The sequence below is a fragment of the Erpetoichthys calabaricus genome, chromosome 7 (assembly GCF_900747795.2).
Source record: "Erpetoichthys calabaricus chromosome 7, fErpCal1.3, whole genome shotgun sequence".
Taxonomy (NCBI): Eukaryota; Metazoa; Chordata; class Cladistia; order Polypteriformes; family Polypteridae; genus Erpetoichthys; species Erpetoichthys calabaricus.
The window spans coordinates 48,589,860-48,615,119 of NC_041400.2; the positions used below are offsets into that span (position 1 = coordinate 48,589,860).

A 25,260-nucleotide genomic window follows, 5' to 3' on the forward strand; every position below is an offset into this window, starting at 1 on the left:
TATTGCACAACCTGCACCACTTTATAAAGCGCGTATTTACATATGATGACGATATCATTTTTAAGATGAAATGCAGCAAAATATGTTGATTATATTATACAGATAAAACTTTAACTTCATTTAATTAATCTGTATCGTTAATAATTAAACATGTGAGGACACGGTGCCGCAGTGCTAGCTAGTTCAGGGATTGTTCCTGCTTTGCGTTGCATTCTTGCTGGTGCTGATGCCACACTGTTAGGATAAACGGATAGAATAATTAAACATGTACTACGAAGATATTTCAATGTTCCATAAAAGTTTTGAAGAATCGGCGTTCTAAGCTTACAGATGGCTTCACGTCTATTACAGAGCTGATTGTGTGGCGATTGGGTATTTGGAGAAAGAAAAGTAAGGACATGAATTGGAGGTTAGTACGTTTGAAAGAGACAGTACTTCTGTAATAAATTATTTCATCGAAGGTCATGCATGGCACAGCAAGCTTCTTGTGTAAGACATGAACAAGCACTGCACCACCGTGTTCCCATGTTTAATAACATGCTTTCTTTCCTATCATCATGAACAAGATATCACGTATACATCTCAGTATTTTAATTATTCAGAGAGCTGTAATATCACGAATGCAATGGATTATGTGTCCTGTCAGAGAAAGAGAAAGCCCGTTTAAGAAGCAGGTAGTGATTCACACACAGAGCACAAAGAAGATCAAATACAGAACAAAGCATTTAATGTGCTACTTTAGTTACGATGGGATTTGAGAAACTAGTAAATTAAGCGATTTTAAGATGAACTTTACGATGTTCTACTTTAATGGCAAAATAAACTACGTGATTAAAGTGGAAATTTCGAGATTAAAGATTGACATTTCGTGCTTTTTTCCCACTGTGTGCCTACTTTTTTTTGTCTGTACCCTAATAAGCTTTCATATGACATTCAGACAGTGGGCTACGACACACGTTTTCACGGCGACTTTGATATGTGACTTCTTTTTTCATTTCGGGCACTGTGCGACTTTGTGAACTTGAGCTTTCGAGTTTCTCCGACACTCTGTCACTTGATCAACTTCCTTTTGTTGTTTATATCACTGTTTAAACCAACAAATAGTAAGTTTTTCCTTTGCCTCCACTTGGTATTCTCTAAAATTCTTATATTTTCCGCCATGCTTTTCCCATTGTCTTTTCACAGAAGGCTGAGCTTAAGGGTTATTTATATTGATTTGCATATTCAAAGAGGTGTAATTCTGGGAGGAGTTGGGGCGAGACAGAAGGCGCGTGCACATGCGTTACTTTTCACGCTGATCGGGATTTATGTAGCGGAAGAACGTGAAAGTTTGCGTACGTACAGATTCTTGCATCTGGATTTTTCTGTGCGTACGCACATTCCTGCTTTTGTGCTTACGCCATGTTATAGTGTGAGTTCTACGCACGGCATTATACATGAGGCCCCAGATCTCAGTCCAATAGAACACCTTTGGGATGTGGTGGAACAGGAGATTCAAATCATGGATGTACAGCCAACAAATCTGCAGCAACTGCCTTATGCTATTATGTCAATATAGACCAAAATCCCTGAGGAATGTTTCCAGCACCTTGTTGAAGCTGTCACAAAGAAGTTCTGCAGTCAAAAAGGGGTCCAATCCAGAACTAGCAAGGTGAACCTAATAAAGTGGCTGGTGAGTATATATTCAGAATGAAAGCTAAGTTTTAAAGCATGTCAAATATATCCTTTCTTTTGTACCATATTTCTCTTATATTAATATTTTCACCATGTTTACCGAAGAGGTATATATACAGGTTCAAACTATGAGGTGCATTTCTAAAAGGAATACATTCCCAGGGAACATGCGCTCCCTGCTGGACACAGCAGCTCACCGCCACTGAATCTGTTATGAGTTCAATATCATACCAAAGGGTGCTTGAGGATAATGTGAGATCATCTGTCAAAAGAGTGAAGCTCAACCACACCTAAACCTGGTTAAATGACAATGACTGTAATATACCAATAAATCCACCAAGTAAAGGCTGAAAAGAAAGAAATTGAGGGTTTTGGAATGGCCAAGTGAAATCACAGACCTGAATCCTATTGAGATCCCATTGAAACAGGCTGTGCACGTAAGACACCCCTCAAGAGAAAGGTAACCAGGAACAGGCAATGCCTACTTGTGGTTGTTTCTGCCAAATGGGGCAATACTATCTACTAGGGCCATTATAGATATGCCATTTCCATTTTTTTGTCAAAGAAGGAAATAGCATATCTGTTGATTTTTGTGTATTTATTATTTTCAATTACATAACCTTTATCTAAAGATACTGTTTAAATGAAGACTAAATCATTATATGTCCAGATATGTTATGGGGTGTACTTACGTTTCACAATAAAAGAATTGACCAAGTGAGTTGGCATAGGATGCAGTGATCAAGTAAAGGGCTTGACTTGTTTTCACAAACTCATAGATGAAGACATTTTCAACTGCAGCAAATGCACCAAATTTATACTCAGAACTGACTTCGGGCCTCAATCTCACAGATAATGAATGTGTAGCTAACTTGTTGATGAACAGACTGAAATTTAAATAAATATATATTTAATTATGGCTAAACTTACCATTGTCAAAGACATAAAGGCATCACATACCTAATTGGCTGAGAGTTTTAAAATACCTTAGTCTGTACCACAGGGTCAGAACATCACATTAAGTGTTAAATTCATGAAGTTAAAGCTTAAAGTTATCAAGAAAATTTGAATAAAAAAAATTAACACTTTTATAATTGTTTTGCCATTATGCATTAAATACAAGCCCTCTGGAATTTGAGTACTGACAGAGATTTGGCAAAGTGATAATTGCCTCTATAACATGATACTGAAAACCACTCCATACCCCTTGCGACACTTAAGCAGATTTCAAGACATCTACATCTGATCATTTTTGAGAGTGAAACTAATAATAAATAAGAAACTGCGCCTTAATTGTATTTGAAAAATCAAATACATGCTCTCTTTCAGTCACACTGTTGTATTGCCAGCTGAGATATTACAGCACTTCTTTAGATGTTTCTTGACAGGACTCATTTGAACTATAACACTTACTCAGTTTGAAAGGTGTGCTCCAGAAGTGGGTAAACTTGGTTCTCTTTTGTGAACATGGAGAACAAGGAGAACTCTTTTCAGAGTAATGATGCTAGGACCAAACCTAGACAGAGCTAGTTGGGCTTAGGCCGATACTGAAAACAGATTTGTTATGATGAAGGATGGGTCAGATGTGATGTAAAAATCTAAATAACCTAGAACTCTAGAGCTTCCCACACAGATAATGCTACTGCAAATTGTTAGTACATGAAGCAATCTAGGGGTTTATGACTCTTTGTCCACAAGAATATAATTGTCATTGTTCTTATGTCTGCCTGCCTTGGTTTGACTTGCGTATTAGTTTTTTTTTTCACAATTACACATTTCTTGAGCAGCATACTCAGTACGATACGAACATTATATAAATAGAACTATTTATTGGAAGTATTATGCATATACAAATGTATTTGTTTACATACTATATGATATTTTATACAGAATGAAAATCAAGAAAATTGCTCTTCTAGACTCCTGGCACCAGTGTCTTGCAAGCTGTAGTATACAATTGTTGCATGAGAAGTGTCTTCTTAAACATGTATAGTAGCTAGATATTTTCATGAGATTGAAATATCATTTATCATATACTGTTCAAAAATTTTAGGTTACCCAAGAAACAAACTTTTTAAAGTTACTTATGTAGGTATTTTTATTTTCTAATCTACTATATTAGAGTAGAGGTTGGGGAGCATGTGCTGATAATACATTGCCGCACTAACCACAGAATAAACACCTGGATTGGGACCCGAGTGCAGCAGGTGACACCTCAACATCACACTGGAACAGTGTGAGTTATTTTTTTTATGTTGACTAGAGTGTCAATCCTGCCACAAACCCCCTAGTTTTCCCTGTAAGTTGGAGGACCTGCTTGCAGGGCTGGATGCAGATTAACATCATGCCTGGGACAAAGCAATTGCAGGTTAAGGGTAGAAGAGATATAAATAAACATTGGTGCAATAAAAAGTGTCATGAATTTCTACTGTTTTTGACAAATGCATTGATAATATTTTGAATACCAGGAAAAACATGTTTGGTTCCCAAATATCTACTTGAGGCTCTCAAGCCATTCTATGCATTTGTCAAATTCCACCAACAGTTCACCTAGTTTATGTGACTAATGAACCCAGTGTGCTAGTGGTGCAGTTTAACAAATACATGGAAGTACTGGATCATAACCACAAATACTTGGATGCCTCAAGGATAGTTTTGGAAACAGCTATAGAAACACACTTTTGACAAATATTAAAATTAGAGTTTCATATCAATAAGGCTATAGTCACCAAGCCAAAATCACATAAAACCAGACTTTCAAGATTTGAAGGAACTGGGCAAATTGAAGACAGAACAAGTTATAAAACATGTGCAACAAATGTACGCATGCTGTAACATTCAGGTTCATTCAAGGCCTATGCATGCACTGCAGCCCTTAATGGACTGAGTTCAACAGGCAGGTTGTAGAAACTTCTCAATCCATTTCAGGGTTGCTGGGGCCAGAAGCTATCCCACTGGGACTGAACAAAAGACTGAAAACAGACCTGGGTTGGACTCTATTCTATCTCAGGGACCATTCTTACTCAAACACAACCAAAAAGAAAAAAAAACCAAAAACAAGCAACTACCTGTAATCACTTGTCAAAATTCCCAAATTGAATATTGGGGTGAGAGATGGGAATTAAGAAATTTTACTTTTAGTTTTGCCAAGGAAGAGTTCAGTACTTAACAATTTTAGACTGAAAGAAAATGGAGATACTTCATAGTATTTCAATTCCTGAAGACACATGCCAAGAAAAGAAGTTGAAATCCCCAGGCATAGAAATATCATGTGACGTTTAATCACATATGTATCAAGAGCCTACGGTAGTTAAGCATTTTACTTTAAACTAATAGGTCTACTATTATACAAAATCATGCAGTATGCCTACTGTTACCAGTAACCCAGATCCAAGATCATGTTCCACTTCGTGCATTGGCTTTAAATTAGTGAACACCCTGACCGGATGGTATAACATTTTGAAGCAGCTTGACTTAAAATTTGGGAAGTCCTGAAGTAAGCTATTTAATTAACAGTAGCTGAGAATGATGAAATTTATGATGCTTGTTTTTGATTATAAGTCCTCACAGACAAAATTGTTGACACTTGTCCCTGCCCAGGGTTTGTTCCTGCCATGCACCCTGCGTTGGCTGGGATTGGCTCCAGTAGACCCCTGTGACTCTGTGTTAGGATATAGCGGGTTGGAAAATGACTGACTGACTGTAAGCTTAGTGTGGGCAAATGTAAATATTACAGAAGTACAATGTCCTTGGCTTGCCACTTATGAGTAAAACATGCATGATGACACTATTAAAAGCTCTAACTAAAACCTATGAATGTAATAAAATCTAAGCATTAACTACCGTTATTTATTATGAAATGGATTGTATCAGACTGCAGACCTTTACAAATAACTGAAGATATAGGACTAAGGGGTGGCATTTGGTGATATCTGACAATTTATATGTAGTACCAGCAACTCTGTTAGGTGTATTTATACAAATATCAAATATACTGTAAATTACCCTCATTTTGCCTCTAAAAACCCTCTCCTTCTCCTTCCTACAAAAAATAATTGATGATTAATAAATTATTGCATTCCTCATGATGAGTGTCAGCTCTGGGTCTGAATATAAATCTAAAAACTAGATTAGTTTGATGTTTAAATAGACAAAGTACAAATCAACTTACTATTCATAGAAGCACAAAATCAATCGCAACCACACAGAAAAAATTTACATACAGCTCACTCTACATGTTCTTTTCAGGCACTATCAGCTCTAGAATCAAGAAATTTTGTGATTTTAAAAATCAAGTAAGCTTTAACTCTAGTGCTGACCCAAAACAGAAAGATTCACAATAACCTTTGTGGGTGGTGTGGGCACCATTGACAGAAGAAATTATAATGTTTTTGAAACTTTTTAAAGGAAAGTGAACCTACAGAAATAAAAAGACAATAATTAAGCTTGGATTTTAAACAGCCTTTCAGGTAAATCACACTGAATATCACATTACTTCAGGTTTCAAAAAAGTTAGAATATAATTGTAGTAAAAAATATTCTTTTATAAATTAAAGGTTCATGTTTTAAAAACAACCTTTTTCATGTTTGGACATATACTGCCTGTTATTAATAATTACATGTAATTAAGTTTAATTATAAGCTAATCAGACACTTTACCAACTCAAACTAGGGAAGTTAAATCGGTTTTACATTTATAAATTAATAAGTTTATTCGTTTTCAATACATGCTTATCCCAGACTGTGTTTTAGGAAGTTTGTCCCTAGAAGCAACAGGTACAGGGGTTGGAGAAGCAAACATTACAACACATGCTGGTCTTCTGTAAGGCGCACACTGACACACACTCGCACAAAATTTACGTATCTTAATTGAGCTGAAGGCTTAACGTCCAGGTAACAGGAAATTTATCAAAAATGTAAAAGCTCTCAAAAATCCAGCAGTCAGAAAAAAATTTCAGTGTTTTAAAATATTTTACGCCTAAAAAGAAAATGCACAAGCTCACCTGAACTTAATAAGACTCTTCTAGTGATGTACTGTAATAAGAAACCACAATCCAAATGAAATGAAAACAAATATGATTAAATGAGTACTCCTCCTCATTAATTGGTCAATTGTCTTCAATTCAAAAAGTCATTCCTGTGAAGATTTAGTTTTCCTGTTATGATGTGGGGGCGGCACGGTGGCGCAGTGGTAGCACTGCCGCCTCGCAGTTAGGAGACCCGGGTTTGCTTCCCGGGTCCTCCCTGCGTGGAGTTTGCATGTTCTCCCCGTGTCTGCGTGGGTTTCCTCTGGGCGCTCCGGTTTCCTCCTACAGTCCAAAGACATGCAGGTTAGGTGCATTGGCGATTCTAAATTGGCCCTAGTGTGTGCTTGGTGTGTGGGTGTGTTTGTGTGTGTCCTGCGGTGGATTGGCACCCTGCCCGGGACTGGTTCCTGCCTTGTACCCTATGTTGGCTGGGATTGGCTCTGGCAGACCCCCGTGACCCTGTGTTTGGATTCACCGGGTTGGAAAATGGATGGATGGATGTTATGATGTGTGATGATAATTTCGAAAGTATACATTTAACAAAACTTCAGCAAAAAAAATGTGGGTTTTGCATGTTTGGAGCATACGATTGGATAACTGTCATGTGGATTATGTAACATGAGCAGAGTGAGCCTTATCTATCTATCTATCTTTCTTTCTTTTTTCCATGGATATTTTTCACATCGGTTGCCTTTGCACAGCATTATTCACTATTGGCTTCTATTATTCTGAGGTGGTTTGTTTGTGTGGTAGGTGCAGCAACACAATGTATCAGTGCATGCTCCTAACCTCCTCCTCCTCATGTCATAAACATTTTTCATGGAAAGATGAGATAAAAATATACAGTATATATATATATATATATACAGTATATATATATATATATATATATATATATATATATATATATAGGGTAAGTAACATATAAAAGTTCATTCTTGGGTGGAGTACTCTTTTAAATTATATAATAACAATAATAATAATTAATTACATGTAATAATCATAAGTATCCTGTTGAATTCAGCAGGCGATCATATCATTTTAATGCAGTAGAATCATCTATTTTGTGAAAGGAAATTAATTACGCACTGAATTTTAAAATATCATTTTGAGTAAGCAACCTACTGCAAAATTTTAAGAAGCTGTTATTGTGCATAGTGCCTAATACATTCCTATAACTTAACACAACCTTTCCCAAAGGTAGATGTTTTCTTTTAGAAACATATATTTTGTATAGCGTCTTTTACCACACATCTGTAGCCTAATGTGAGTTTTTATTGGTTTACAGGGTCAATTTATAGATATTTGCATCAATCATATATTGTGAGAGATGCTAATCAGGTTGCAGTGGGTCTACACTGTAATTAAATACCAACTTTTACATTCTGACTCATTCTCCTCACATCCCACACACATAACATTAATCCAACAATACTAAAGAAATGAAGCATGCAATAATAATCTTGCATTTCTACATGTTTACCCAGCCCTGTCCTCTGGTGCTGAATTTTACCAAACTAGTCTGTACTGTCCATTTTATTTATCTATTTATAACTTAATATATGTCAGCATATTTATTGTACTTGACATATGTCCAGTAAATACAATATTCTTGTTGTTTATTGTGTGGGGCAATGCCTTCAAAACAAAACACCTAACCTTTGCTTACATGATAATATTCAAAGGAAATACACTCAATAATTGCATTTATACAAGAAATATATATCTATATTGTGAGTTTGCATTTTTTTCTGACTTATGGCTTTTTCTCTGGGTTGTCTTGTTTCTCCTATTTCCCAAAGATATACTGGTTAGGTTAAATGACAACACTGAATTGACCATGTCAGAAGGAAGGTTTGATTTTGTGCTTGTGTAATAATACTAATTCAGTCACCCTGATATTAAGTTTACTGTTTTACTGTAATAGCCATTTTATTAGAGAAGTATATTGAAAATCTGGCTATAGATTTTGATTCTCTGTCTGAAATAAGTGATTTCAGAAAATTATATTCATTGCCTATGAAAAGTTATCCTCCCCTTGGAAGTTTTCACATGTTACTGCAGAAAAAGACTCTTTAATGTCAAAGTGAAAACAGATATCTGCAAAGTGATGTAAAATAGTTACAAATGTAAAACAGACAATAACTGATAGCATAAGTATTCAATGCCTTCCAGTAAGCATCTAGTAGATGCACCCTTGAGTCTTTAAGATCAAGATTTAGAAAAAGCATTCAGCTCCCTCTAACCAATTCTTTCATTCTTCTACTGCTAATTTTACGGTAAATAATTATTTTTTCTTAAATCATAATTTTGTTCTGCTGGTAACAATTTTCTAGAAAATTAGCAAAGAACTTTAGTTTACTTTTGTCTGGAAATTTCTGGGAGATTATTGCGCTAACGTCCAAGTCTAATGCATCCACTTATAATTCAAAAGCCTGAGAAATACCTGGATGTCAGCATATTGAATAGGATTTAAATGGCACCTTAAATTCTTCAAAAGTAATTTCTTGGTAAGTGAAGTAATCTGAGATATTACACCACTAACGTTCTTAATCAACTGTCTATAGCAGTTAGCAAATCCAACAAATCTCTTCAGCTGTTTAATTACGTTTTGCTTCTTCCAAATAACTACTGCCTGCAACTTTAGTAGGATCTATACTTTAACCAGTGCAAGCAATTAATTAACACAGATATAACACTACATTCTTATGAAACCTACACTTATCAGATATTACAAATAAATAGATAGAGTGCCTAGACTAGAAAGAACCTCCCTAACATGAGAGATGTGTTCATACATATTTTAAAAAAATTCTAAATGTCATCAGTATATACTACCATTTTACAACTGTGCACGGTTGAAAATCTAGAAGCCAAAATTGAGCTAATGCAAAATATTGCCCATTTGTTGATATCAGACATGTCAATGGGCGCAAGTATTTGGGAAATATTTCCATCTTAAGATACAGATTTTTAAACAAGGACCAAGAAACAATTAATTGGACGAGGATGAATAAAACTATTAAAATTTTAATAAAACCTGCATGTGCAAACATATGTACTTCCATGGTACTTTCACTTAAAATGTTAAATACCATATACATCATAACTATAGAAAGACAGTTCCTAGTAGGGGTGGGCGGTATGACCAAAATTCTATATCACGGTACTTTTCTAAATTATCCCGGTTTCACGGTATTCGACGGTATTTTTTTCCCCATGCATGAGTGGATGTTAACCACATTTTCCACTGCAATTACTGGCTAAGAATAACCTATTCCACTGTCAAGAGTATTGTACATTGTACAAAAAAAACATTTTAATGTGCACACAAGTATTAATACAGCTTTGCTTTACCCCAATAAGTGATAGTTTTCAAGGGGGTGGCACTAATGGAGAAGGTATCACATTGCATGACAGATGCAGTCAAAATATAGAACCTTTTAATTGAACAAATTTTGCAAAAACAAACTCTAATTTTGACAACATATTTTCAACCATACAAAGAGGCATTTAGACTTAGTAAAATATCCAGAAGTGCTTGTCAAAAATTGTATTGCACCGAATATGTCTTAGAAAAGGAATAAATACTAAATATTTTTTGTAAACCAACTACACTTTCTGTTAATGTTATCAATCTCTGTCCACTGACACGTTAAAGTGACTTTTTAAACAACGTTATCATCATTAAACTGCATAATATTTAAACTAATAAATAATAAAAATAAAATAAATAATAGTATTATTACTGATAGTTGCACTATTACTTCAAGACTTCAAGCCCAGGTGCATTACACAGTATTCACCAAATTAAAATAAAATAAAACAAGTGCAACTTGGTGATGACATCTTTACCAACTGAACCATCATTTAGGCAAACTGCATTAATATGGACCTTGCTTCAAGCTAAGCTATACTGGGAAGAAAAAAACAAACTATATGTTGAGAACAAAGTCAACATTTCCACTTTAATCTCGACATAAACGGCGAGAATAAAGTCGACATTTCCACTTTATTCTCGCCGTTTATGTTGAGATTAAAGTCGACATTTCCACTTTATTCTCATAGTTTACTTCATAATTAAAGTAGAATGTCGTAAACTAAACTTCTTCCTAAAATCAATGTTTAATCAATTACTTAATTTACCCAGTCATAAATTAATGCAGCACATTAAATGCTTTGTGTTACGTTCCCCGACCCAGTGGTTAATCACTACGCTTCTTAAACTGACTTCCTCCGCACAAAGAGAAGACAGCGATCACCATACAGAATCCATTCACTTCATGATATTCCTGCTTTCTGAAAATTTAGAATGCTAAGATAAATACTTGATATCATTTTCATGATAAAATGCATTAAAGCAGGTATTACACATGCATGGTAGTGAGGCGGTAGTGCTGCTCCTTCGCAGTAAGGGGTCCCCAGGTGTATGTTCAGTGTAGAGAACTTTATGGCAGGTGTGACGAGGCTCCAAAAAACTGGATGTATGAATAGCTATCGCACAGGTTTAACTTAAATATTGTGTAAATGTTGGGTTTGTGATCTGCTGGTCGGAGACACGAACACAGAATTCAATGCATGTTCTTCTGAGCGGGCTTTCTTTATTGCATGCATGCTGTCTCTATCTGACGTACCAAAACCCCAGTTCCTATCCTTCCTTTTTCTTTCACCACATAACCAATCACCACACGATAAACGTCTTTGTGAAATTAAAACTAGTTATAAACTTAGCCCACGGAGTGTTCAGAACTTTAAAAATATCTTCGTTATACATGTTTAATTATGCCATCCATTCAGAGTTGCGCCCATCTCTGAACGAGTCGCCAGCACATCGCAGGATGAATACAAGCAAAACATACACTAGCAGGGTCAATATAGCACAACAAAACCCCACATTCTACATGACTTTGAAAGGAAACTGAAGCACGCCGAGTAAACCCACCAGAAAAACATGCAAATGCAAGGCAGGCATGCCGCCGTGCCCCCTTATGATTAATGCATGCTTTAATGCATTTCACCATGAAAATTATATTAAGTATTTATCTTAGCATTCTAAATGTTCAGAGAGCAGGAAGATCATGAAGTGAATGTATTCTGTGCGGCGGTTGCTGCCGGCGCCTCCTCTTAGTGCAAGAAGAAGTCAGTTTAAGAATCACTTAACACAAAGCATTTAATGTGCTATATAACTTATGATGGGGTTTGAGAAAATCTAGTAAATTAAATATTCATTTTACGATGAAGTTTAGTTTACAATGTTCTACTTTAATGACACATTACGAGAATAAAGTCAACATGTCGACTTTAATCTTGACATAAACGGCAAGAATAAAGTAGAAATGTCGAGAATAAAGTCAACATGTCGACTTTATTCTCGTCATAAGCGTCAAGATTAAAGTGGAAATGTCGAGAATAAAGTCAACATGTCGTCACACTATTACACAGTACCCAAGTACATTACACTGTATTGAAAACAAATAAAACAAGTACAACTTGGCTTGCAGTATTATCCAGTAGAATAGAAACAGTATTTACACATCTGACCTTTTAAAACTAAAGTATCTCCAGGCGACGGACGTGACTCCTTTTTTTCGGCAAAAGTTCTTCTGTTCATCATGTTCAACTTTATCGTCGGCTTCAGTTTCGGAATGTTCTCTGTCCATTTTCACCGCGCAATACCTATGCTACCGCTACCTATTTGGTGGTGTAGCAGTGAAAAAGAGCCCTAGTGCAACAAATCTGTGTTTAGCGGTGTAGCAGTGAAAAAGGTCCCCACTTGAACAGTTTCCCGCAGTGCCACGTTCTGAACGTCATTTAGGCAATTTAAATCGGTGTTGCGGTATAAGAAAAATCCATATCATAAAAAAAAAAAAAAAAAAACGGTTTTCGGTATGAACTGGTATACCGCCCAGCACTAGTTCCTAGGCACTTGTAGTCTCTCAAATAGGCTCAGTACTGAAACCTTCTAGAGTTCTTATCACCACTGGTATTCAGATACCAAATCAATTTAACACAACTACACCTCAATAGCATATTAAGTATTTAAACATACAATTAGTGCAGGCACCCTATCCAGGCGTATCATCTCCAGATCCAGATTTATAAATTCCTGTAGGCTATAATTACAAATAGAGTTATGGAAACAGTCCTGAGTAGTAATAGTAAGTATGCATCTTATTCACACATGAGCTGCTGTACGTATACATACAATCAGTAGCAAAAGCTGCAACATTACTTTTTAGAAATGCAGATTAAATTATTCAGCATTCAATTCAAACACTTCATACCTCCATACAATGTAATATTGAAAAGCTAAAATCTTCCAATTGAGCACAGAGGCTTCTTTTTTTATTTTCATATATAATGTAATTTGTATTACAATAAATCACCTGTTTTCTTATTTTCAACATTTTTTAAAACAAAACTAACTGCAAATTTCAATTACCCTGGTTACCCAATCAGTCTGTAATTTATGTTTCATAATCCAAATGCAACCAAGAATGACAAATGGCATAGGACTATCAACAACAAAGATGTAATTTTTAACATGAAAGCAATCCATCTGGACAAACACTAAAGGTGAAATGTTTTTAATTACTCTGACATCAATAGGACCTGCATCTACGGCAAAAATCTTCAGTTTATGTTTAAAAAAATAAAAATAAAATAAAAAAATCTGCTGCTCCAAATGCACCAAGGCTAACCAGGAAATAATATTGATTTTATTCATTAATAGGGATGTAAATAAAACCCATTTAAATCTTTAGAAGATCTGAAGATAAAAACTGTATAAGGAAATTTTTAAAAAATAGTACCTAAGCTATCATACCCTAACACCCAATCATAATGAGCTTTACATAGAAAACAACATTTCAACATAGCCTCCTAGTCAAACTGCAGGCCAATTATTACTCACTGGGATTATGATTTTATACTTTTATAACTAGGTTAGGGCAAACTGAAAACAAATGTCCAAATCTGCTATAATAAAAAATAATCTCTCCCGTAAACACTTCTCATACTCTTCAGTGCTTATTTTTATTTCTTTTGCAGGATAAGTTAATATTTCCTGACTATTTAAGTGGAAAATGTGAAACAGAGATACAAACTGGCCAATAAAAAGAGAAACTCGTTATGTACACAAGTGCGCCCAGTCATCGACTGATAATCCATCCTGAGCTGATTTATACTTTTCATCTTTATAGGCATTAGCCTTAGTGACCTTGAGAGGGATTAAACATTTTCAAGACTCGGATTGTTTCAGGTTTCTGTAGTCCTAAACAAGGACGTGAATCTAGGAATGCCTTAGAAATAAATCTCAAACATTTGTGCAAATGGCATCCTTTTCCGTGTTTATTTCACTTGGAACTATAAGGCAAGGAACACATGCAGATGAAAGATGGATTTAAGCAACAAGGGTCTTGATCCTTCCATCTGTGATGGTAGGAAGGGTGTAGATGATGGGTGTTTGTTAGTTTATGTATTAACTTTGTGCTAATGGCCAATTTTATAAGAGTTATGGGTGATGCAGTACAAAGAAAAATGTTACTTTAATTTAATTACATTTTGTAGTAATGAAGTAGTGTAACTGTTACAGTTTAAATTATTATAATCACATCACAGCTAATGACTTAATTAGAATTCCATTACTTCATTACAAATTACTAAGCTAAGAATATGTAAATTTGATAAATGTCTCGAGGGTAGAAATTCCATACCACATAACACTGAATGAGGCAATTGTGGCTACCCAATCTGCAGCCCCCGCCAAACCAGCCCCCCATTTTGCACTGCCCATACACACTATTTTCACACACACTTAAGAGTAGATCGAATTTTATAATGCTGAAATTATATATGTGGGGATGTGTCCAGTGATAGCTTGGATCTTAGCCAGGATGCTTCCTGTCTTGTTCCAAATGCTGCTGGGTTGAACTGCTGCTCTGTTGTATTTTGGAATGTGTGGAGAGATTGTGTTATAATAATACATTCACACTATGCACATTTTTCCAAAACAGTGTGATACTTCTCAGTTTGAAAAGCAGTTCAAACTGTTAGGTTACTCTACACACACACCCTTAAGTGTGTTTGTTTGTGTTATAATTTAATGCCAACAAAGCTAGTATAACAACAGGTGGTACAAAATCATTTTTGGCAAAAAGAAAAACTAAAGCAATGAATTTAAGCATGCCTGCTGAGGTGCAGCAATTAATAAGTATCGGTGGTAAATACTCTTGATCTTAGTCATAGGATAACTCCAAAGAGGTTTCTTGTACATGTAGAAGATATACAATGGTTGTGACACACACACACACACCCACCCACACATGCACACACACACACACACACACGCCCACACACACAGATATTTTATATGCTGTGAAAAGGAAGCTGGGCACAATCATCACAATAAGAACGAGAAATCATATTTACCTATTGAACATGCTGTTTCTACTATATTTATATATGTAATGAATAACACATTATATGTGAAATTTTTAACTTAACAGAACATCTGGAAAGGCATCATTGAATCACAAAGCTAAGGCTCAGTTCAAATGAGCAGTCAAACAGGGGACCAGTAAGGTGCCTTCTATTCTTAGCAGGGGTTAGCGGCTAGTGGGAGCTTTCATGTTAAGTAAGTACAGCCAAAGGGTAAACAGTAATAAATATACTGTACATGCATGTCTAGGCTATTTGTTAAAATTTCAGAATCTACCAAAGATTGTTGCAGGTCTCCATTTACCAATAAAAATGTAGTGTAATTTGACATTTATTCATAGCCCAGGCCAGATACTTATATTAGTTATTTCTCTGACTTGATTATCTATTGCTTATTTTATCCCGTTTTATGAACTCTAGACTCTTGTGGAATCTCCAGGGAAGTTATAATATCAATTATGAAATATAAACATGTAAAATGCTTTGAAATATTAAATATATCCATGAGAAAAATTAAAAAGTGTTTTTATTGTACATCTAATAATCTGAATCTGCACTCTGTGAAAAAGTATCTTTAAAATGCAGAGAACGACCAGCAGGAGATAATAAAAGGGCAGTAAAAGCAAATAGGCTACACCAGGGAGTAGGCACATGCTTATGGACATTTCTGGACATTAATATCCATCTGTGCAGTTTCTCAGCTCACTTATTCTATTACTGCAGGCACTATGAAGGACCTTACTGGAATGCCAGTCCATTGTAGGGCGCAGGAACACTCACACCCACATTCAGTTATACAGAGCTAATTCAAAGTCACTAATTAATCTAATGTGGATATGTTTGGAATGGAGGTAAGGGTATTTGTCGATAACGTGGAAGCAAGGATTCAGCGGCAGTCAGTGAAACATGCTTCACCAACTTCAGAGCACTATGATGCTTTATTGGATATCAAGTTATCACCTTTTTCAAGACTGCAGTACTTATTATGGGTGGCATGGTGGTACAGTGGTTGCGCTGTTGCCATGCAGCAAGGAAAACTGGGTTTGCATCCTGGGTCATCCCTGCATTGAGTTTTCATGTTCTCCCTGTGTCTGTGTGGGCTTCCTCTGGGTGCTCCTCTTTCCTCCCATAGTCCAAAGACATGCAGGTTAGGTGAACTGGCTATCCTAACCTGGCCCTAGTGTGTGTGTGTTTGTTCACACTGTAATGGATTGGTGCCTTGTCCAAGGTTTGTTCCTGCCTTGCGCCCTATGCTAGCTGGGATAGGCTCCAGCAGACCCTCGCAACCCTGTTCAGGAATAAGTGGGTTAGAAAGTGACTGACTGATAGTATTTATTTTGTATGGCCACTTTAAGAGTACATAATGGATCCAAACAAGCAATTCAGGAACATTACAAAGAATGGGGAGTGTTTTAAAGGCTGTATTATGTAAACAAGTCAATTATATATATTTCAGAGACATGATTGCTTTGTTGGAATAAAGGTCTGATTTTAAAGTTCTGATAACATGTATTAAATGTAATTTTACAGTGGAAGATTCATAAAGGGTTTCTTGGCTAAAATTACAGGCTGTAAGTAGAATATGTTTTCAATTTTTTCCTTAAGTACTCTCTACATTAATTTGATTCAGGCTGATAACTGCATTCATCCTTACAGCCTATCCTGCCCACCACTGAACTGCTGAAATTCTTATTTATGGACCCTTTGCAATGGCTGTCATAACAATGAGTAACTGAATATTAACATATTTTATGATTTTGTCAAAAAATTAAATAAAAAGTTGATAATCCATTCATTTTTTGCACCCATGCACTTGACTGAAGATTAGAGTGAGTCAATAAGCATAAGTCAGGAGCCAGAACTAAAGATAAGTGTTATCACTGGTGCATACCCAGATGAGCCAAAACATTATTACTATCTGCCTAATGTGTTGTTGCCCCTCTATATACCACTGAAACATCTTCACCTCATCAAGACATGGACTCTACAAGACCCCTGAAGGTGTCTTGTGATATGATGTATGGCATCAGGACATTAGCAGCAAATCATCTAATTTTTGTAAGTTGCAAGGTGGAACCACTGCTGATTGGACTTGTACCAGCATATCCCACAGATGCTTGATTGGTCTGAGATTTGGAGGCCAGAGGAACACCTTGAACTCTTCATCATGCTCCTCAAACCATTCCTGAACAATTTACAATTGTGCAGTATGGCACGAACAAATAGCTCAAGAAATCAGTTGTTTTTTAAGATCAAATCTTTAATGAAAAATATAAAAAGCCAACATTTTAAAGATACAGCTGACAGATTTTGACATACAATAAAATAACAACACTATGCCTAGCACGCCACAGCACCTAACCCTCCCCAAAACTCTGAACCAGCCCTGCAGAGCTCATATTTCTAAATGAAAGCAAAAGAGAAGTCTGAGTGAACCAGTAAGTGACAAGTATCACTGGACCAACCCCATCAAGGGGGTAAAAAACTAAGGGTCAGTACTGCGGTGAAGATCAAGGGACACCTGCACATGGACTAAATGTGTCATGCCTGATTACTTGTCAAAGAAATGGCCAGAAGCTCTGTTAAGCCTCAATGACAGGTATTCTGAAAAGATGAAATTAATAAAGAACAAAGAACAATTCCCAGAAGAAGAGAGAAATGGTGTTAGAAGATTTTCATGGACAGGAAAGATCCCTAGGTATATGGTGTGGAATATAAACAGTAACCATACCTGAATTTGGATTCATATTTGAGGATCAGGACCTGAGTTTAACAGCAGAAAATGCGAGAATGGGAATAGAATTCAGGGATACACTATTTAACTCCAATGGTTTTGATACTGAAGGGGACATTCAATACCAGATTGTGCACAATGTAGAGCTCAGTGGTATAGCTTAAGATTTGACAGGGAAATGCCATCCTCATTCTTGCTGTAAATTAATGAGGAACATTTAATAGCAGGGATATAGCAGGGCATTTTTTGTCCAATAAGGAGTTAGATTTGAGCACCCTAACATTAGTCATATACTTAATTGGAGGAAGAAAAAGAAGCACTGCGCTAACAAAACTGAGTTGGGAAAGAATATTAATTTCTATAATAGCTAGCCTGGGCCAGAAATACAAAGGTAACCAGGAAGTCACTGCATCTCTCACATTATTGGGAACTTGGCAAAAATTTAGAGCAATGGTATTCTAAGTACTTAAAGTAACTAAACAAATAGGAGGAGGAAAGAAACAATGTTTACAGAGATTGGTTAGAGGCAGGACAGCAGATTTTGACCAGTTTATCTTATAAGAAGGGAGATGCTCCTAGGAATCTGAAAATTTTTAAATTATGGGGTAGATGACTAGGGGCAAAGTCAACTGATTATCTGAGAGCTGTGTAACTGGAGAGGTTACATTTGTAGATGTGGTAATTACTCAGTTTACCATAATTGTAACTTCTAGCTGTTTGCGCATACCACACCTTAAGACTGCCACACAACACATTCCCATATTTTGCTCCCATATTTTGTATGTGCCAGCTGTCTCCTCTCATACTGAATACATGCCACTTCTACTTTTTTGATGCTTGTACTTCAGGGCCATATCAGTGTATTTAATAGGGCATTTTTACCATACCTGAGCTCAAGAAGGAATTATATATGTAGTCATTTTAAAAATGGGTTCACTGGTTATACTGCCTTAAAATTAACAACACTATTCACAGCGTGATAATACTGCAGTTCTTAAGGTTTTTGATAAGTAATTCAATTTATATTTTCCTTTAACTTTCTATGGCAGATTGTGATTTATTGATACTTACCAAAAAGCTGTGAAGGCACAGATGAACCATCAGCATAAGCAATGAGTTTCCAAGAGCTAGTCCTTATCATATAGGTAGAGGCATTGGCATCACTTCCATGGAACTCACTGAGGACCCATTCGGGATGTAGATTGCTCCTAGCTTGATACTCACGAGTAAGAAAGGGTAGTAACGAGTATCCACTTAAATTACAAGGGCAAGCAATTTCTGCAATATCTGTAAAAGAAATAGACATATAAGTCTAAAACTTCACATGAGATACAAAATGAGACTGAGAAAAATTAAGACAAATAAAACAATAAAGCAATCAAGGTAAGGGCAAAATGCTAAGAACATAACTTTTCTTTCAATGGTAAAAATAAATCACAAAAAAATTCTCTTTATAAATTTCAACAAGATATGCCATCATATGAGGGTAAGTCATGTGCATTTAAGAAAACTCTGAATTGCATTGAGTGAGAACAGCTATAATTAAAAGGTCTTCAGAAATTATGTTTAAATAAATCAGAACAGCTAACACTATCATATAGAAAATAAAAGAACATACCAATAAAATGTGCACAAAATGTGAAAGCAAAGAAAAACGAAAAGAGCTTAAAGTTGATAGGTTTACTTGACCATCTGAGAGTGCAAGACATTATTGAAGGTTGATGTTACAGTAATAAAAAGTGCTTTGCTTTCTCTTCACTATGCTCAACTCAGGTCTTTTCTTATAGCACCTGGCTCCAAAATTATTTAGTTGAAGGTTAAAAATAGACTTTCAAGAGAAATCATCTGTTTTAATTTTTACAACTGGTTTGCTTAAATAAATTGTATGTGATCAACATTAAAAACAATTCTAGCTAAGTTCACTTCTTTACTTTAATTTTATATATTGTACATTATATATTCCCAACAACCTAACCTGCTCTGACCTCCTTTGTATGCAGTAGGAAGTATTTGGAGAAAAGTAATGTAAACTTGATGAGACTATGTAAACTCCACACAGACAGAAACTCAGCTGTGATTAACACCTGGGATTGTGGTTTGAAAGGCAGCAAAACTAACTACCATGCCATCATTACACTCCCTTTATAATGCTGAAAATATTTTTTGCTAAGTTGGACAGATTGTTCATTAATAATTGTCCTGGTTCATTAAACTTTTTGCCAAGATATAGTGTAGACATTTGTATCAGTGCCAGAGACCATACTTTTCCACATGAATAGCAGGGTCAGTAGTTTAGTTTAGCAGGTCCAGATGATGGAGAAGATGAACAACCTAAAATGTTGTTACTGAGACCATTAACACTGTGTTGATAACAAGATTCTACCTTCCTCATAAATTGTAATAATAAATTCTGCTTTGACTCAAAGCTAAACTGTTTATGATAAAAAATGTTTTTCTGGCTCAATAACACAGTGTAAAGCCTAATAAATTAATTTTGCATACAGAATACAGAATTTTACCCATTTGTTGTGTTATGTTCTTACCTAGCACAGTTGGGTAAACATCTACCAGAGAAACAGGATTAGAAATCTGCTGGCCAGCTTTCACATTTGGTCCCATGATAAGGAATGGAATGTGAGAACTCCCTTCATACATGCTCATTTTATAAAACTGTTGGTGTTCAAGAGCAAGCTCTCCATGATCGGATGTAAAAATCAGAATGGTTTCATTGAGAAGATTTGTGTCATAAAGAGCGGACAGAATCTCACCTGAGAAAAATAAAAAATACATTTGTTTTTCTGAGTAATGTATATCACTTTTGTGTATTAGTTCCTAAAAAAAAAGTATTCTTATTGAATCCTTGAGAAAACAAAATATAAGCTATGAACAGCAACAATTCTATTCAATTTAGTTTATTTTTGTAAAGTACTCTTCACGGAGTGCAGGTTCAGAGCACTGTAATAAGTGCAAAGGTAAAATACAATTAAAAACTTTAAAAATTACTAAAGACATAATGTGTACACATAAAGGGACCAATAGGTTTAAACATACACAGTCAGCAATACAGTTTCAAATGATTGACATAAATGAATTCGCAACATATAAAGTCATGTGAAAAAGTAAGCACACTTCAAGCAAATTGTTGATTTTTTCAACATATTTGAAGAGACAAGCAGTAGCTTTTCATTTAAGCAGTGCATATGAATAAAGGTGAAATAAAAACAGGAATTCAACAAAACTGTCAACAGATGTAAAGTCTTACTGGGGAAAAGTAAGTAAACCTTTAGCCTCAAAAGATAGTATTACCCTCTTCAGCAGAAATGACTTCTTATAGGTTTTTTTTCATAACTACCCATTAGTCTCTGACATTGACACTCTGATATTTATAATCACTCAACCATGCAAAATTTCTTCATCTGCAAGATGTTTGTGGGGTTTCTTACATGCACTTCCAATTTCAAATCCCCCTACATCATTTCAATGGGATTCAAAAATCAGGGCTTTGACTAGGCCATAACCTTCCACTTCCTCTTTCTGAACCATTCCTTGGTGGATTTACTAGTGTGCTTTGGATTGTTATAGTGTTAAAGGGTCCATTTCTGGTTTAACGTTAACTTTCAGGGACATATCATTACATTCTCTCCAAGTACAATTTGATATGATGCAGAATTCATAGTTGACTTGATGACTGCAAGTTCCCCAGGCCCTCCGACACCAAAGCAACCCCAAACAATAACATTTCCTTTTTTGGTATGAGGGTCTTCTCCTGAAATGCTGTGTTCAGTTTGCGCCAAACAAGTCTATCTTTGATTCATCTGTCCATATCACATTGTTCCAGAAGGCCTGGTGTTTGCTTTTATGTTTAATAAGTTTAAGCCAACAGTCGATGATATCATCCATTGCAGACTGGCTGTACACATCATTGATGCAAATAACATTTGTTGATTTGCTTCAAACATTTGGAGAAATTTCCTCGAAGCATCAAACTACTGCCATCACTTTTTTAAAAATCTTGTGTCCCTCCCCATTCGCAGCAGAAGGTGTGTGAGATTCATGTGCTATAGTAGTTTAACAGAAATGCACTTTGTCTGAGGGAGGGTATACTGATATGTGCATTGTACACAAATTTTGAATGGGAACAGTGTTACATATTTCTGTAGCACTGCACCACTGTGGAACTCACAGACTCAGAGTGCCCTTGGTTTCTCACTCTTTACATTGTTGTTTTAGGTAGCTCACTAACTCTTAATATGGCCACACAAGTTGGATTCTTTTGCAACTTTGGCCTTTTTGCTCCTGTAAAAGTGTCCTCCTGAAGTCATTCATTTGTATGATGGAAAGTCAGCTAATACTGTGGGTGACTGATCCCCTGGTTAATGAAACTTGCCAGTGATGTTACAATATTTTTCATTGATCACCTGTTTTCCTAACCTGTTTATCCTGAGAAGGGTCGTGGAGATCCTTGTCGTGTTATATTTTATATACAGTAACTTATGCAGTGAGATTTGGATGCCGGACCAAGAAAGTGACAGTATGGTGGTACTTGTTTGATATTGCGGGCAGTGCTTAAGGTGGGCTGGTACCATCAGCGCTGGTAGATTCAAGAGGACTCCAACCCTCCGCTATCATATAATAATATACACATGGCTCAGAACCCCAAGCTAGAACCCCCTGCCCTGTCATGTAAATGTAATAACAAATAGGGAGAATCAGCACTCAACGTCATGCACTTTGTGCAGCATATTGTTTTCAGCATTACAAGAGAAGGTAAAATATGCGTATAGCAAAGCAACAATGAAACACAACAAAGTATGGGTTTTTCTATAACACATGCCTAGTTGCTTTTTTTGTTCAGAAAATGGTTAAAAGAGAATAACTAAGGACGCTGTGTTTAAGTGAGTAAAATTAATTAGTAAGTTCTAGTTTCCCATTGGTAGAAATTTATTCAAATCCACTTTATGATGAGGCAAATCTAATTTTAGAGTTTCATACCAATATGGCATTGTGATTTGTAGCAATTTTAAATTAACTCGGAATGAAGCACTTTAGAGTCATTGTAATGACATTACCAAATACTGCTACGTGAGCAGAGTTGTAGTAATCTGTGAGACAACACAACTAACTCCTGTGTCTCAAGCTAATATGGCGGCACACTATTCCCCCACTGCCCTGTGCAGATTCTTTCTGCAATACATGGGGGTGTGGTACCCAGATGGGGGTGGTACCCAGCTGGGATGCCCAAGAAGTCCAGAGGAGGGCTTGTGCCTCCTCTAGACCACGAGGGGGCGACCGCCCTGGGGGCCATGGGTACAGAGCTGGGAAGCTCGACCCTGTAGGGGCCTGTGGTCACCCCAATGCCTGCAGGACCCTGGACCTCAGCACTTCCACCACACCCGGAAGTGCTGGGGGGAAGACAAGCAGGGACACCTGGAGTGCTTCTGGGGACACAGCCGGCACTTCTGCCACACTGGGGCGTGTCGGTGGGAACACACCTGGAGCACATCCGGGTGCTTATATAAAGGGGCCGCCTCCCTTCAAAGGATGACTTGAGTTGGGAGAGAAGAGTGGACGAGGTCTCGGAGGAGTGAAGGAGGCGGCCTGAAGGCATTGTGTACCGGCCAGAACTTTGGGGTATTAGGGTTTATGACAGCATAATTGTGAACAATGGAAGACCACAATAAACGTGTCTGGGGTACTTACAACGTGTCTGCCTGTCTGTGTCCGGGTCATATTCCACAGGGGATGAGCAGCTAATTATTCGTAATCTGTATCACTCCACTTCACCCAAACCCAGGGAGATGGTATCATACATTGTCATTGTTTTAAAATAACAGTATGACAATTTGAACTTTTAGGACATCGCACAGCACTAATGTTTAATGCAAAACTATAGTCTTGCTCTAATGTTCTCTTTGGACTGCAAAGACTCTTTCCTGGCACACACTTTGACACCAGCTTTTGCAAGAGTTACCTAAACATTCTGCAAAAAAATCCTTGGAGAATTTTTGTAGTACAAAACTAAATGATTTTCCTTACAGTGGAATGAGTGATTTAAAATAATTGGGTGATCTTTTTAAATTCTTTGCTAGACTCACAAGCATCAACAACCTTCTTTTTAAAGGCCTTAGATAGCTATTTTAATCTTGACATGATGGTACCACACATGTCAATAGCAAAAAGAACACCAGACCCTAGTATCTGTGGTTTAAAAAACACAGGTTCCCTCTGCATATTCCCTAAAAAGATTGCAATCATTGGCACCTAATCTGGCACACCTGATTTTAATTTTATGGATTTGAAGTTGTGATAAATGTAGGAGGGTAGTTATTTTTTCCACCTGACAATTGTGCAGTTTTGTTAATTTAGATTAGGAAAAAATATACCTTGTCAATTTCATTTATCGTTTGTTCATGTATATCACCTTTATCTCTAGTCACTGTTTAAATAAAGATCTGATGGTCACCTGTTCCTAATCAAATAAGCTGAAAAAGCCAACCATTTCCATGGGGTGTACTTACTTTTTCACATGACTGTATTTCCATTAATATTGTCAGTGATGGGGGCATAACGTAGGAGGGACCCTAGTTTTAAATCATTGTTTAATAGAGAATGAGGCATTCTTGGCATCTGATGGGTTATACATCCTCCAGCAAACATAAAAAAACATTATCAATTAGGACACATCTTTCTCTTCCTCGCTCTCTGTTAGTCTGTTTCTCCTTCTCAATCTGTCCTGTACTGTTTCTCCTGTCTGTTGCTTTTCTGGGGTACTCAGTATGTGTTCAGGGCTTATCACTGGCATATGCAGAACATCACCCACTGTGAATAGTTTTGTCTTGTCTCTCTCAGTTCCAGAGATCTCATGTGAAACTTTAGCCTTCCCAGTGTTACTCTGCTGTTGCTTTCCCTTTGCAATCTACAGCTCTATATTATACTTTACAAAGGTAGAAAACACTGTAGAATTTGGAATAAAGCATACGTACTTGGACCAATTGCTATAGTAAACACAAGAAGATATTTAGAATGATGGAGATACTATATGAAAAAAATTAATTATAAAATAAAAATCTGAATACTCTTACCAAGCATTGCATCTGTCTCAACACACATGGCATAATAATAAGCTCGGATATTTGTTATCTCCTTATCTGAGAAATGTGCAGTGCAGTTTTTGGTATACGTTGAGTAATAGTCTACTTGGTGCATTTTGGAGAAAGGAAGCCATTTTGGCACAGTGATATTTTGCACAGAAATCTGAAATTAGTAATATAATCAGTTAGTTAAGAGTTTACAATGTCTTGCAATTACTGATTAAAGCAATATGTGAAAAAAACTGCTATATATTTGCATATTTTATTTCATTTCATGACATTCTAAATAGTACAG

General features: G+C 36.3%; 1 protein-coding gene across 1 annotated transcript in view; it reads right to left on the minus strand.

The window, feature by feature from the left end:
• Positions 1-25,260, minus strand: part of arsk (arylsulfatase family, member K) — an 81,857-nt gene that overhangs the window by 20,522 nt on the left and 36,075 nt on the right. Inside the window, exons 5-7 of the mRNA XM_028804762.2 lie at positions 24,957-25,128; positions 20,418-20,642; positions 18,946-19,161 (exon numbers count right to left, since the gene is read on the minus strand). Of these exons, the coding sequence (XP_028660595.1) occupies positions 18,946-19,161; positions 20,418-20,642; positions 24,957-25,128 (613 nt within the window). The remainder of the gene's footprint in view (positions 1-18,945; positions 19,162-20,417; positions 20,643-24,956; positions 25,129-25,260) is intronic.